General features: G+C 42.4%; 1 protein-coding gene across 2 annotated transcripts in view; it reads left to right on the forward strand.

The window, feature by feature from the left end:
* Positions 1 to 10,258: 10,258 nt before the first annotated feature.
* The window catches only part of Luzp2 (leucine zipper protein 2), a 464,711-nt gene continuing 458,301 nt past the window's right edge, over positions 10,259 to 16,668 (forward strand). The window contains exon 1 of one of the 2 annotated variants that reach the window (XM_008837762.3): positions 10,259 to 10,729. Coding sequence is in view for 1 of the 2 variants with exons in the window: in XM_008837753.2 (XP_008835975.1) it covers positions 10,668 to 10,729 (62 nt within the window). In the remaining variant the exon portion in view is untranslated. The remainder of the gene's footprint in view (positions 10,730 to 16,668) is intronic. The other variant, XM_008837753.2, reaches the window with a different exon arrangement.

A 16,668-nucleotide genomic window follows, 5' to 3' on the forward strand; every position in this document is an offset into this window, starting at 1 on the left:
GACATTCTATGTATGCCAATTAGGACAGAATATTTAATCTTGCTAAATTATGTGTTAAAATTTTCATCTCTGCCAGGTGTGGTGGTTGGTGCATGCCTTCAAACCCAGCACTTGGGAGGGAGAGGTAGGTAGATCTCTGTGAGTTTGAGGCCTGCCTGGTCTACATGGCGAGTGAGTTCCAGGCCAGCTGGAGCTATAGGGAGGCCTTGTCTCAAAATAAAATTAAAAAAAAGTTTTTTTCATCTTGGGTGCCGAATAGATGGCTCAGTGGTTAAGAGCACTGCCTGTTCTTGTAGAAAACATGGGTTCAAAATCCCTGCACCCACATGGAGGCTAACAGCCATCCAGAACTCCAGTTCCAGGGGATCCAGCATCCTCTTCTGTCCTCCACGGGGCACTGCATGAAACGGGTGCTCTAGCATACATGCATGCAATACACATGTACACATAAAATAAAAGGAAAGCAAATTGAAAAATATAATAAAATTTTCATCTCTAAATTCATTTTTAAATACCATCTTATTTTAGCAAGATTTTAAAAATTGTTTATAAGCGGCAGTTAAGATTGATAATCCTTTGTGATAACATTTTTACCATTATACAATCTCCAACTTGCTAGGCATACTCCCGAATTAGGGAGCTAGAGACAGGTGGATCTCTGTGAATTCCAGGTGAATCTGGTCTATATAGTGAGTTTCAGGCCAGAGACGGCTATATGGGAGACCCTGTCTAAAAAAAAAAAAAAATCTCATCTTTATCTCGAGAAACTTTTTACAACATAAAATAATTGTTTTATTGTCACTTTAGCACTCAGGGTTTCTCAGGTGATGTTTTTAAGCCCCCCCCCCTCTTTGGTTTTCTTTTAGACACAGGGTCTCCCTGTAGCCCCAGCTGGTTTGGAATTCACCATGGAGAGCAGGCTGGCCTCAGTCTCAGAGATCTGCCTGCCTCTGCCTCCCAAATGGTGGGATTAAAGACATTCACCAGCAGATCAGGTTTGTCTTTATTATAAATATTAGTTGAATGAACATCTCTCATTTTAATTTGGTCTTTGGTTTTCTTTTAGACACAGGGTCTCCCTGTAGCCCCAGCTGGTTTGGAATTCACCATGGAGAGCAGGCTGGCCTCAGTCTCAGAGATCTGCCTGCCTCTGCCTCCCAAATGGTGGGATTAAAGACATTCACCAGCAGATCAGGTTTGTCTTTATTATAAATATTAGTTGAATGAACATCTCTCATTTTAATTTGGATTTTTAATGTTCATTACTGTATTTAGAAACATGGCTTTATGCCCCGCAGTTTGTTGGCTTTGCCGTCCCCACAGCCTGTTTCCTCTGGTCCTTCTTCACTGTCGACTTTTGCATTGATGTTTACCTCTGCTTCCATCTTGGTTTTGCCCTCTTTGGACCATTTCCTGCATACATTTGCACTTTAATTATTTTCTCTGGTGACTGTCTTGTGAATTCATGTGTCTCATTCTGTCTAAAGTTGCTGTTTTACAGCCAACCTTAGAACTCATTTCCCTAACCTACCCTGCTGGTCACATACACCTATGGTGCATACGCAAACCCATGATGCAATGTGACTGCTTTTGATTTTTTCACCGAGTAATAAAATACATAAATATATGCATATATTTAATTTCTGAAACCCTGCATTCTAATCTATGAAATATTGTTTTGTGTTACTCCCCTTATGCCTAAACTGTATTAGCTAACTATGCTATAGAAAGGTTTATTGCTAATGAATTCTTTGGGGTTTTACTTACTAGGAAATATTTTTATGCTAATTTAGGGGGAGTATTTTTGTTTGAGTCCAACTTTTATAAATATAGAGGGACTTATCTTTTGGAGATCTGTAGCTACAATTTTCTTTGTATCTTTTCAGGAGTAGGATGACATTTCTGACAGTGGTTCTATTTAGAATTATCTTTCTCAAGTTTACTAGAACTTCTTTAAGATGCAAATATATGCTTTCTGAACACATTACATATTTATATTTTGCTTAAAATTTCTTGTATAATTTCCACATTGTGCTCTTAATCTTTTAGATCTCCAAAGACATGTTTCATAGACAATTTGACATGATTCCCCAGTTAGGTCCAGAGGTTTTATTTCCACTTTCATTTAAATAAGACCCTGCGTGGATGTTTCCCCAAATTTACCGACCCACCAACATTCGGTATCAAAGCTCACTTTAATCTGCACTTACTGTCTGTTCTGGGTCTAGTTTTCATTCATATTTCTTTGTAGTTTTAACTACTCTGTTATTTCGAAGTCTGTAGCCTTGGGTTTTGCATTGAGCTCCTCTCTGTACGACTGTGTTCCACACCCTGCATATCTTCCACAATCCATTGCGTATTTAACGCTGGCCAGATACTCTTAGAGGTTCAACGCTTTTTTTTTTAATGGATTTTGAATCCTCTCCTGTAAGCAAGTGTCTTTTTCTTACTGTCAGACATATTTTTTCTTTTTTATATTCTTCTTATGATGAGTCTTCCATCCGTTGTTTTCTTGATTACAAATAAATACTTTTACACATAAGGAAGGAGTTTTGGTTCGAAAGCCGAGCCTTTCTGGTGTTTTAAGTCAGTGCTAGAAGCGCTCACAGGGGTCCTGAGCATCTTAGGTTCTGGGGGCAATCCCAGGAATGCTTAGAGCATCGTGCTGCTCACACAGCATAGCCTTTGGCTGACCTCATGAGTCAGGCAGACCTTGGGGCGATTTCTGAGCAGGTTGTTCTCCGTGGACTTTCCCACAAACCCCGCTGTCCTCTGATGATTACCCGACACCCAGCTGGTCCACTCAGGACCAGTTCCCTTCTATGCCAGGGTGGTTACAAGGATCCTCTTTAGAAACCTGGTTAAATCTTAGCCTGTTATCTCATTATTTTTATTTCCTGGTTATCCTAAACTGTCAGATCATACTTTCCCCAAAATTTTATTTTTGAACAGAAGTTAAGAAAAATCTGTTAATAATTATCCCTTTATGCCTTGAAGCAGAAATCTCATCATTAATTATCATTCAAATTAAATATGATTGTGGATGAGAGGCTGTCTTTGAAAAATCAGATGTCCAAAGTCAGACACAGCTAGCAGGGAAGGGCTAAGCCTTAAATTTTTTTGATTAGTCACAGAAGAGGAACTAAATGGAGTTTTAAATTTTATCCTGAAAATTCACCAAGACAGACAAATATCTGCCGTGAAAGAAAGCATACAGTTTTTCTTATGAAACAACATATTGCTGATTCTTAATAAAATATCTTATTTATAATTTTTATTCTATGTGTATGGATGGATTGCTGCACGCATGTAAGTGCACGCTGTTCTGCAGTGCCCACCAAGGTCAAAAGAGGGTATGGGACCCCCTGGGACTAGTTACATCTGTTGTTAGCTGCCGTATGGGTGCTGGGAATCAAACCTGGGGCCTCCACAAGAGCATCTAGTGCTCTTAATTGCTGAGCCATCTCTACAGGCCCCATATTACTGATTTGTCAATGTAGGTACAATTTAGTTTGTCAAGTGAATGGACAGGACAAATCCCTTCACTATGCTGGAAAAGACAAAAGCACTGGAAAACTACAAGGCACTCGGGAGCATTAGGGATTTGTGTAGTAAGGCAGGTCTATGCCCATTCAAAAGATTGCCCCAGGTCAGGCTTGGTGGCCATGCCTTTAATCCTAGCACTGCAAACACAGAGGCAGAAGGATCTCTATGAGATTAAACAAATCAGTCAATCAAACAGAAGATTCCTCCAGGAACATCCTCACTGGGAGTGCATTAGCCTGATGGGTTCCCAGTGCTCTGTTCGCCCAGAGCAGATTCGAATTTATAATGCAGACCCAGTATTTGGACAAATGGTGCATGAAATACCAGGAATTAGGACCAAGTATATGGCTTATGCTTCCAATCTCAGACAGAGGAGACCGAAGCAGGAGAATTGCTTTAAGTTTGAAGCAAGCCTGGACTACATACTGAGACTCTGTCTCTAGCTAGTGATTCTAAAAAATTTAGCTAAAAGCATTATTTATGGTTGCCTATTTGTTTATTCAAGTACACGAACCTCTTCCCAGGATAATCCACTCAGGTGCTGTGAGCAAAGGCTCCTGGGCTGTTTCCAGGGAACCATGCATAAGGGCAGAGGGATCACTTGCAGAGAGCCCTCACGCCAAGCTCTTGCATCACTAAATGGATTTGGAAAGCTGGCAGATAGGCTGAAATTCCACAGGGCAATGCCTTCTAATGACATATTCAAAGACACTGGGTTCAGTACTTTGAAAGGAGCATTTATTTTGTTTTTCATCATTTTATAGCTTTACATACAAATAAGAGAATCTGCACTACTTTATGCTTTTCTTCATTCTTTTAGGACCTTTATTTTTGGCCTTTTAAAATAAATTAGATAATTGGCCTCATTAGAGGAAGTTACCTTGTCAATAGTTTTAATTAGCAGTGATTAAAGAGTAAAGGTGAAAACAGGAAACAAGTTTTCAGGAAAACATCATTTTTAAATTTTTAGTTCTCTTTTCCCAGCTTTATAGTTCCATGTGTAGATAGTTAATAATTGGCTCACAAATACATAAATAAGCCATTGTACTGGATGTGTTAGTTGTCAACTTGATACACCTGGGTAGAGGGTGCCTCAGTTGGTGAATGGCCTCCATTGGACTTGTCTGTGGGGTGTCTTCTTGATTATAGATATGGGAGGACCCAGCCTACTGTGGGTGGTGCCACCCCTGGGCAGGTGGGCCTGTGTTGTATAAGAAAGCAGGCTGAGCAGGGGCCAGGGGAGCAAGCCAGTAAGCAGCGTTCCTCCATGGCCTGTGCTCCAGCTCCTGACTCTCGGTTCCTGCCCTCAGTTCCTACCCTGGGCTCTCTCGGTGGTGAACTGTAACCCAGGAGATGTAAGCCAAATAAACCCTTTCTTCCCCGAGTTGGCATTAGTTAGAATGTTTTGTCACAGTAACAGAAACAAACTAGAACAGCCATAGTATAACATAATAAAATACAATATAATCGTTCTTAGCACCCCTCTGCCTATTTTTAACATATTTATAGATAGAAAATATCTGATGAAATGCAGTATCAAGGCAAAATTCCACATCATGGGATGTCTTACCAGTCAGTCCTGGCAATGGATGCGCTGGAGAATTGTGGGAAAAAAGCCGTGTCTTTGATGAAACCTGACTATCTTAATGTCTTCATTAAGGTGAGAGAGAAAACATTTTGAAAATGAACTATCATGAGGAATTCTATAGATGCATCATGGGAAAGCTTCCTTTTCTGCAAAGCAACATGACTATGCCTACTGAATATGATATTTGAGACAAATTTTCAAGAGAATTTATAGCGACTCAGATATTGTAAGTTGAATGAGCCTTGACCAGGACAAAGCATTTGAGTGAATCCACCTGAAAGCCAGAGGCTCATTTGGGAGTCAAGAAGAACGGAGGAAAAGCTCTGGTGACTGTCATAAATATGCACTAAAGCTTCCTGTGGAATGTAGTGATTGTCCATACAAGCCACAGTTAAGAGGTTAGAGGGCCTGTGAATCTCAGGTTTAGAACCCGAGTGACTGAATTAAGGCAGCATAGGGACATATCGACAGAGGATCGTGAAGGATTCCATGTGAATTTGACGTGAGGTATACATGGGAATCTCTAGTAAGGTCAGTGAGGTACTCCAAGCTGAAGATAACCTTAGAGATTCCTAGTCATATTTTACACATTAAAAAGTAGAGGAAGCTGTAAGTTCAACTCAGGAAGACAAAAAAAACAAACAAAGCAAAACCAAAAAGAAAACACAGAATTTTAAAAGAGGAGGACCCACACTGAAACCCTGGGGCTTTTAAAATTTATAATGTGAAGGTCAAAAGTCCCAAACAGAAAGGAGGGAAGATAAGGGTATCATTGTGAGAGAGAGGACAAGGCAGAGCAAGGAGGAGGGTTAGAGGCAGTATAAATGTGCTACTAATATATGATATCCTCAAGAAAAGAATTGGAGTTTATAACAGGTCTTTCAAAAAATGATGGTTGGACTACTTGATACCAGTATATCAGGAAATTAATTTGACCACCTCTATAAACCTTGAAAAATTGACTCTAAATATATTAGAGAGAAAACTCTGTGGTATTGTGTATCAAAACCAGGTCCTCTCACATTCTAGGCAAGCACTCTACCACTAAGCTACATCCCTATTTGTATTTTATTTAGAAACAGAGTCTTGCTATGTTTGCCCCAGTTTGTTTCAAATTCCCGATCATCCTGTCCCAGTTTTTTGACTAGCTATGATTAAAGACCTTGACACCATAAGTAGTTAAGCATATCTTTTAGAGATAAAAGATCACAATACTCAAAAAAGCACAAATATAACTGTTATGAAATCATACTAGGACACTAGTGATATGCTAGATATCATCCAATTAGGAACCTGGCAGAGCAGGAAGGGCATACACATGTAATCACAGCACTTGATCACTTGGACGATCAGGAGTTCAAGGTCATCCTTGACCATGTGAGTCTGAGATCACCCAGGATCTGTGAGGGTTAAAAGAAAAAGAAAAAAAAAAAAAAAAGAAGAACCCATGAGCTTCAAATGGAGCCATCTGAAATCTATGCATTGAAAAACTTGCACATGTCTACAGGGATCTGTGCATCTGCCCACACAGAACTTTTACAACTCAAAGTAGTACTCATGTAAGCCAACTGGTTAAAGCTATGAATAAGAACATCTTGAAAATGATGCATGAATGGCCAGTCATAGTGGCATACACCTTTAACCTTAACACCCAAGAGGCAGAGGTAGGCAGAACTCTGTGAGGTTGAGGCCAGCCTGGTCTACATAGTGAGTTCCAGGCCAGCTAGGGCTATACAAACAGTGTACACAAACACGGTCTCCAAAAACAGTATAAACATAATGAAAGATGCTTACTGTGGGCAATAACTCACCATGACACATCCTCACACCCGCTAGGGCATCTATAATAATAACAAAAGTGTGAATATAATTTTTGTCAAGGAAGTGGAGGAATTGATAACTTCATGTATAATTTCTATCAAAGTAAAATGGTATACTATTTTGGAAAACAGTTTGACAGTTCCTCAAAATATTTAACATAGGATTACCTGATCACCCAGGAATATATCCAGAATAACTGAAAATCAATGTTTACACAGAAAACTTTATATCAATTTTGATAGAATTATTCATAATAGATAAAACAGGAAAAAAGAGTGGCTGGAGAGATGGCTCAGTGGTTAAGAACACTTGCTGTTCTTCCAGAGGACCTGGGTTTGATTCCCAGTACCCACATGGTGGCTAACAACTGTTTGTAACCATAGTTCCAGGGGATCCGACACTCTCTTCTGGCCTCTGCATGGCATTGCATGCATGTGGTATACTTACATACATGCAGGCAAAACACTCATGCACATGAAGTCAAAATAATACATAAAATATTTAAAGAAACAGGAAAAGCTTAATGTTTGTCATTTAGTGAAATAGCAAACAAAATGTGGTATATCTCTTCAGTGAAACATTATTCATCAATACAAAGGAATGAGTTAATGATAGTTCCATGGCATGAATGAATGTGGAAATATGTTGTAAGTGTGCAAAGGAAAAATCACACAAGACTCAGTAGTGCTGGCCAGTCAATCTGGGTAAAGAATGTGGTGATTTATAGGGAGAGAAATTAAATTAGCGTTTACCCAGATGGGGAGAACAGATGGGGGAGGGGTCTTGTGGGAATTCTAATGAGTAGATTTTGTGAATGAAAAGTGTTCTAGAATTTTAGAGTGGTGGTGATTTTGTGAAGTAATGACTGTATTTACAACTCTGAATTACACATTTTACAGAGATCAAATATCTCATTCCTGAACTCTGTCTCAATAAAGCAACCAACACAGTGGCCTTCGTTCTCCAATCCCAGCTCTTCCTGGAGCCACGAGCTGCAGGAAGTGGTTGCACATCCTGTTCTGGGCTCAGAAGAGTTTCTATGAAGCACTTCTCTCAAGGCTAGTGTTGGGACTGAGCATAGGACAGGAAGGAGGCCACAGGCAGGTGAAGCTTTTCCCCATCACTGCATCTCCAGAAACTGTATGCTGCTCTCAGAAACCAGAAAACCTGCTGTAGACCTGCATGTTCCGGCTGGGGTGTGGAGAGCCTGTCATAGAGACTCACACTTCACAGTCCCTGAGAAGATCTTCTGTTAAGAAGCATGTCTGAATTTAAATCTAGAATAGTGCTTCGAACTTCTAAGCCCACAGGAGCTCCCCAAATCTCAAGAACACCTTCAGAGAGGCGTTCCCTGATGCTCTCCTGCCCTTCAAAGCTAAGGCTTCTTCTGTTGAGGTTTGCCTGCAGAAAGTTCACCAAGGCCAGCACACATGGCTCTCAATGTGTATGGAACTCAGTAGGGTTCTGAGAACCTGAGAATCCAGTGTGGAACTCAGTAGGGTTCTGAGACCATCCAAAGTTCACTCTTACTCATCACCTTCTAATAGACAACCTGAAGTCCTTCCATTTCTGGTTCATGTTGCATGTCTAGTAAAATGTAATAACATGTATATTAGCTAAATTGTTTTCATATGATGGAATAAAACTATGACCCTTAAGAAAGCATCCATTTTCCATGATGTAGAAGGAGTCTGAATGACAGCTCCTTAACAGAAACTACCCCGTGACATCAAGTCAGGTACTTGACCTCTCTTCATCAGCCAACTGCAGAAGAGGAAACCAATAGAAATAACCACACCAGGTACACGTGATAAAGAAGTTAAAATGATTAACACAAACTTGGTTTATAAGCAGAAATACATTCTTCAAACGAGAGTTATTTCCTGGTATACACATTATTTATTATTATCAAATAGTGGTATGTCTTTGCTGAGCATGCAACTTAGATTTTCACCTCTACAGTGGGTAGAACAGCACTCACAGGACTGAGGCAGGAAGATGGCTGCAATTTTGAGGCCTGCCTAGGCTTTATATCAGAAACCAGAGTGCCCCTTTGCTTTTGCTTTGGTTTGTGTTTGCTTGTTTTCAGCAGTCAGGGGTCTAGGTTAGCACAAGGCTGCTTTTCCTTCTAAAAGGCAAGCAATTCAGAAGGGAATTGGTTTGTGTCTAACTCATATAACTGTTGTGGATCTTAATCCTGCCAGACTGGCTGACATTCACTGCAAACATTCACATTCGTTTTTAATGCTCCGGGTTCTTAGCGTATGAATGACTTTGTGTTTAACCTCATTCAGAACAAAAATGAACTAGTAAAATGGGTTACATGGCATTTCCACCCTCTTTCAAACCTGGTGACAAATGCATTGTCTAAACTTTACACATAAATGGCTTGCCTGTACAGAGCACAGGACTTGACCTGAACAGTCTGGCAGCTCCAGACAGCTGCTCACCTTCATCCTATGGGTCACTGCCTGAGTCTTTAGCACAGACCAACCTCATGCTAAACATTGGGTTGAGCCAGGTGTGATGCCCATGGCAGCAGCAGGGTTTCCTTGGGACTTAGAAGTTCTTTGCTTAGAAAACAAAAGTCCTGTCCATATCTGGAGAGTAAATTCTATAATTTCTACTGTAGTACAATGACTGGACAGCAATGGAAAAATATGTCTTCTCTCCTCTCCTCTCCTCTCTCTCTCTCTCAATGCATAAAGACCCTAGAGTTCAGTATCTCTACAGATGAACTCAGTCTTTCTCCTAGAACTGCTTTTACAAAATGGTAGTTCGCATTAAAGTTGTGCTATTTCCCTTTTCTAATTAAATTTCCTAAATAAAGCTCATTAACTATTGGATGCTTCGTGTAAAACACTTGGAAACTACAGGAAACAGCGGCAGTGGGGTCCTCTGGCTCCGGACCGCACCCTTGCGCTCCTGACCGCTCGCATTCTGACGCACTTCTCCAGGCTCCAGGACTGAGGCGTCTCACCTGAGCGAGAGGAGCCCCGCAGGTGCGGGAAGTTGAGCCCAGCTGCGGAGCCTTGTGCGGCCGGCAGGTGCAGAGAGCGGGGTCGGAGGACCAGACCTCGGAACCCGGGGCAGTGGACTTCGGGCGGCCCCAGACCCCCTCCGGTGGAGACCCTCGAAGCAGCATCGGGGTGCGGCAGCCTCGGTCGGGCTCTCGGCTGCGCCGCTCGGTCCGCAGCAGGCAAGCCGAGCCGGTACGCATTTCATCCAGCAGCCTCCGAAGGTCCCCTCCGTGCGTTCCTGAACGCGGTGCGAGCGGGGGAGACACACCTGCTCCGGACCCCGAGTCTCTGTCCTCCCAGGCACAGCGCCTCTCCGCCCGGAGGCGGCAGTTCAGCCCGGAGGGCGAGGTGCTCCCCGCGTCCTCCCCGCGTCCGCCCTCCGCTCGCCTGCTCAGTCCCAGCGGACGAGGTCGGCGTAGTGCGCCGAGGGGCCGAGCGGGCGCAGCCGGAGCCCGACCCGGTCCCTCCCTCCGTCTGGAGGCGACACCCGCCCTCTGCGCCCGAGCGCGGTGGACCATCGGGTGACATCACCGCTGACATACTCCGGCTACGGACCCTGCGTTGGCGAAGCCTCCGTCCGTGTGCCGGGCTCCGTCGCCGCCGGAGAGGGCTTCTGGCTTCCCAGGAGCAGAGACCGGACCGGGGGAGGCGGGAGAGCCGGGGCGAGCGAAAGGGACCCGGCGGGCGGCGACATGAGATTCGGTGCCGCACACTACCTGCTGCCCCTCTTACCCGCGCTGGTCCTCAGCACCAGGTGAGTCCTGGAGCGCGGGGGCCGCGAGAGAGGGCGCGGCGCGGGGCGCGGGGAGTGGCGCCTCCCCCGAAGCGGGGTGCTAAGTGGTGAGGGCTCAGAATCTTTGGGGAAAAGCAGAATCCTTCCGAGTCTTCCCCAAGCCCCTGGAGAAAGTCTCAGGATTGCTCCCACGAGGGACCAAGAGGTTCCTTCCCCGCTAAGCAAAAAGAAGACATGTTCCCCTGGAGCCCTGTAGTCATGAACAGAAAGCGCGCAGAAATATTGGACAACACAAAGAAGGAGCGAGAAGGGAATGGTCCTGGACCCCGTCTTTACACTAGATCTGTTAGTAGTTGTGGAACTTTTGGCTTCCCTCAGAATGCACCTTCTAAGGCACAGGGAGGACAGGGTGTAGGCTATGCAGGGGGTTGCCAAGAATTCCGCAAAAGTTCCCCGACCCGGCCAGTGGCCTAGGCTGCCTTTCCTGGGTGGGCTTGGTGGCAGGTGTTTCTGTTTGGGTTTGTTTCGCTGAACTACAGAAAAGGAGATAAAAGTTAGAAGACAGGGCACTGAGGCACAGAACCTAGTCCAGTTGGTAACAATTGGGTACTGTGCGCCGTCGCTGGCCGTGGATGGGACTTTAGGCCCAGCACAGAAGAGCTATTTTTAGTGGAGATTTAAAATGCAGTGACTGGGGAGTGTTTTGTGACTGCTGGTATGGATCGAGTCCCAGAGTTGGTGATGGGCTTGCTTTCTTTTCCCACAAGCACAGTACAAGGGTAGCCTGTTCCAGTGCCCAGGACTGAGGTTTTCTGCATGCCCTGGGCATCATCTGGCAGCAAACCCTTTCCCTTGGCCTCCAAGAAATAAAATAACCCACACAGGATGGGAGTTCTTTCAAATTTGGGTGAATGGAAACACTATCTGATGGTGTGTTACAGAGAATCAAGGAGAGATGTAGGACTGCACAGGATTCTGAGCCAGAAAGAATGAAGCAAAACTGTCTCTTAAAGCTCACGTTGATGAGACTGCTGTTTGTGCTTCTACTATGTGTTTCTTTCAGGCTTGTATAACTTTACTTTTGCTGTAGGAACTGTTTCAGTTAGACCCAAGAACTGATGAGTTTGGTCTTCCCTTGCACATAAAACCCAGGTGATTTTCCACACTAAAATAAAACATGAGGTTTATTTGCTACTTCAGTTTATGAGACTCATAATGATTTTAAAGAAAAACACTTAGCTTCCCAGTATCATGGTGACATTCTCTAAACAAGGGGCTCCTCTTCTCTATTATGGTGAGCTCTAATGGGTTAATAAAGCTTATCTTTACATTCCTGCCTTTCATTCTCAGACTGTGTTTTACAATTACTTATGGATCCTTTTAAACAAAGGAAATTCCCAAAGTTTCTGCTTAAGTAGACACCAGTCAACACATTCATTTAACAGTAAACCTTTGAGTAATGGAAATCCAACCTAGAATGAGATATGAGAATGAAAATTGCTAGAATTCCCGTAGTCTGTGTGTTTTTTATACTCACTGTAATTCAAATGGCAGAGCTAGCTCTAGAATCTCCATCCTCTAAAGTTTAGTGTCAGTTACACTACACTAAACTACACTAATATGCTCAAGATCAACTTTCTCTTGTAAAAGTCGCTACAGAGAATTTTTTAAAATTTATTACATAGTTTTGAAGTATTCTGAGTTTGCTATAATAGGAAAATTCTGCAGGATTGGTTGTGCTGAAACTGTGCCAGGTATTTAAATTTAAAGAAAATCCATGATGAATTTAACAAGTGAAATTTCTGTAATTAGTAATCCATTCATATGGTTGCTCTAGGCCAATTCATTTCACTAGATCCTCAGATTGCCTTCTGAAGGGGAACAAATTTGAAAATGAGTGTGATACTGTCAATATGTCACTCAGCAAGAAGAGAATGTGTTTTGAAGAACTTAACAGAAGGCCATTCTCTTTGCAAGATTTAACAAGTCCCATAGTCCTATGGCAAGAGTAAAGGTTAAAATCCAAACTGCAAAGCTCTGTGAGGACATTTGCATTTGTGAGATGGGATTACTGTCCTGCTGAGCCATGGCCACCTGGGACAGTGGGTTTTTTAGACAAAGACTTCTGTTGACTTAGTCCTCCTTTATAAGAGGCATCTCGCAGGCTTGCACAGTGGAGGTGTTGACTGTGTCCACAGGAGGTGGCAACTGTCACTTATCTTTGACTGTAAACTTCCTTCAGAAGTGTGGGACATGTGGGACTGAAAGCCTTGATACAAAGCTGAGTTTGTTCCCTCATCTTTCTTTGAATGTAGCCCCTCAACACATTCTTCTTTGCACTAGGCCTAAAGTTCATTTGTGGAAGAGTAGAGAGCTTTGAAATCAGTGCTGCAGTTAGAAGATGGGCACTTTATAACAGTGTTGTGGCTCTAGGGCTGGTGATGTGAAGATATGCCTTTGAACTCAGAAGTAGTTTGTAGCTCTCTGCTCTGTTTGCTCTTCCTGCCCACTCTTTCTATTGCAACTCAAGACACGGGACAAAACAACGTCTTATGATGCCATCAGTATGAGCAATATCAACCCAACTTGGACTTTGACCTCAAAGAACCTGAAGGTTCAAATTTTAAAACTGGCATTTTCCTGATTTGCTAGTTGGACCCCATAGGGTCAAAAGAACTGATTAATTTCCTGGCATGTTGTTTTTCTTGTTTAGAAAGCACATATAAATTCAAAAATACAGTCGAACTAATGATTTGAAAATGTAGCTATTACAAAGATCCATTCAACTTGTGCACAAATGCTGGTGGCCTAAGCACACAAAAGCATGTGCTGGATGAATGGCTGCAGGGCAGAATGGCTGTCCTTTCCACACAGCCTCCTCCTGCAGGAGACTGAACTGCTGTTCCAAGGCAACACCTACACTTCAGAAGGAAGTGGTTTAGGAGCTGAAAGGAAGGTGGAGTGAGCTGTTCTTCAGAAGTCCTTGGTGAAAGGAACCCATGGAGTGCTGGAGAGAGTTTCTCTTTAACTGCTAGACCTGGGTTCCTTTATGCTGTGTGCCAGCTCTTGATGCCTTTGGAATGTGAACTTTTAAATGACTTGAGATGGAGCAAGGATCAGCAGGGGGGTGAAGGTCTACCAACTCTTGACGTTGTCTGTCAAGCCACAATTTGAGCAGATGGGGGGTTATTGTCCTCCCAACAGGAGTCACCTGTGAGGTCTCCTCTGGGCCCTTGATCAGCAGCTGCACCACATACATCCTTGAGCATCTATGTTTAGCACTTAGGATGTCCCAGGCGCCCATCTGTCCTGTGCCTTACTCTAAACTCAGGATCAAGCTGATATTCCAGCCAAAAGAAGAGAGGAGAATACAACAAACTTTCATGCGCCCAAAAGAGGAAATGCGTATGTGAGTCTGATGTACACACTTTTGTGTCTTACCACATGTTTGTTAGTTCGTGATAAGACTCACCATTCTCTGTAAATGGATCAGAGAATCATTTTAAAAAGAACATGTGAAACAGAACGTGTTTTCACTTCTAAAGCTGCAGTTCTGGCCCTAAGTATGTATTTCCAGTAGCACTCTCTAAAAGGATTTACTTGGACAATCTGTGGTTCACATTTTCTCTGAGTGGTGGTAGGAATTAGTTTAAACACTTGTGTGCTGACTGTGCAGTTGTCATAAAGCAAACTCCACGTAACTGAAAAAGATGAACTTGACCTTCCAACCAGGAAGCAAAGAGTCTGAGAAGCTGCTGGGGAGATGGGATGTAGCATTTTCTCCTGTGTGCTTTGTGACCTTGTCATGTGTTCGCATGTGTGTGTGTGTGTGTGTGTGTGTGTGTGTGTAACTGTTTCTGAATAATTTTTAAAAGATTTGTTTAAAACAGATTAATAGATTGGACTCAGTCTTATAACCTGATAAACAGGTAATATTTAAATTTATGATTTCTTCTTTTGGAAGTTATAAAAACAGAAAATAGATGAACTGATATTCATTCCTTTAGTATTTTCTGTGATGTCCTCATTATCACAAAATGAACATGTTGGCAGTCATTCTGAGCTTGAGGCATGTGGCCAATAAGATAGATTAGTTAGAATTATACATTTCCTAACATGCACACAATTTATTATACATTACACAAAACCGGATAAATGACAACTATAGTTGTAGATAAAGTTTTGAGGGAGAATTAGAAAACAGTAAGTTACACCAATTCAGAAATATCTGTAGTTACCCTGCTTCACAGTGGCAGCCAGATTGGGGGTAGGGGTTGTGTTCACGTTCAACATCACAGAACACTTGGCCCTGGTAAGACTTTAGATCAATTGTTTATCCTGCAGGTTTTTCATGTAGGGAATAGTATTAATCACAAAACTTACCCCACCAAGTTGTTTTAAAAACTAAGCTAATTCAGGAGACAAGTTCAGAGGCCAACAAAATACTCTTTGAAGCTATTACCAAAAGGTTATAAACATTTTCATGAGATTTTGTATATTGACATATGAAATGAAGTAAAACCTGAATGAAAATAAATTCAATGGCATCAAGTTTGTAAGAAACCTGTCATCATTCAAAAGAAAGAAAGCTGGGCAGAGAGGAGGGTAAAGGTGGTAAAGGTGGTGGTCAGCCAGCCACCCGTCCTCAATGTTTTCTGATGACTAAGCTGTTGGGACAGTTTCATATACTCTGCTAGACATTAAGAAAATGAGATGAATTTACTTTAATCACGTAGACTGTGATTTAGCACTAAAGTGTATATTTAGCTACTTGCGTTCCTGTTGAAATGTAATTACATTTGCACTGTATAAATCATAATATCAAATCAAAGTCATGAGCACTGGTGTCAGTGAGCACCTAAAATAGGCTGTTTCTTCGCCTAACAGGTTGATGGTTTCAAATTTTGACTTTATTTTCTATTTATCCATTGGTTTCATCATCTATCAGCAGTTTCAAAAATTCATAAGGATTCAGAAAAATCAAGGACAGAAAAATAAAATATTGAGACCTGTTTTCTGTTACGGAAAATGGTTTTAAAGCCACCAAAGGAGAATTAGCTCAAGTGCTGTTTGGCATAGGAATCATTATACAAGAGAGTTTACACTGTCCCAGTGTCACGAGTGGCTTTAGAGTCATCATGCCATCATTAGCTGCATAAATGTTTTCCTGACTCTTCACAGTTATGCTAAAGTAGCATGAAAATTACCCTGTGGATCATTGAGTATGTGACTGTTTTGACTATGGCATACTAAAGGAAGGAACCACTCAGAGAGAGTGATATGTGGGCAAGAGGAAGATAAAATTAGAGAGCATGTTCAAAGACCAAGTTCACTAAAATGGGTATGAACTTTGTTTTGTGATTATGGGAGAGGTAGAAGTAGTGATAGTAAATGACTCCACTTAGACACAAGCTGAAGGTCAAGAACACAATCAGTCTGCTCTGAGAACGTGTGCATAGACCTGGGATATGTCATTGCACCACAGTGAGGGCTGCACTGCAATTTGTCTGACACGTTTCCTGTTGCTTTCTGAAGTGTTTTAATCTCGTCAAGTGTACTTTACAGTGTCTGCTGTTGGGGAACATGCTGTGCATACAAGACTGTGTTCTAGTCCAAAGCTTTGTGTTTCAGAAGTGAGGAAACTCAGGTACAGAGTACTTGAGACTTCTCCCAGGCCACAGAGGGAACAGGGCAAACCCCAGAAACCCCAGGGCATTTCCACTCCCTTCCCACTCTCCTCAAGGATTGCATCTCTTCTATTATCAGGCAACATGGCATGGTTGGCTCATGTGATGTATTGTGAGGTAGTCTAGTTATTGAGAAATATAAAGCAACATTAAAAAAATTCCTCTGACCACATCCAGTCCTCATAAACAACAGGCTATAGACATAGGGAATTATAGCAAGGAGATGAAAGCTATTTGGTGCTCTGTATCCAATTAATTTTAGATGTGTGAGCT

Source organism: Nannospalax galili, unplaced genomic scaffold (assembly GCF_000622305.1).
Source record: "Nannospalax galili isolate Female #2095 unplaced genomic scaffold, S.galili_v1.0 scaffold51, whole genome shotgun sequence".
NCBI classification, from domain to species: Eukaryota; Metazoa; Chordata; class Mammalia; order Rodentia; family Spalacidae; genus Nannospalax; species Nannospalax galili.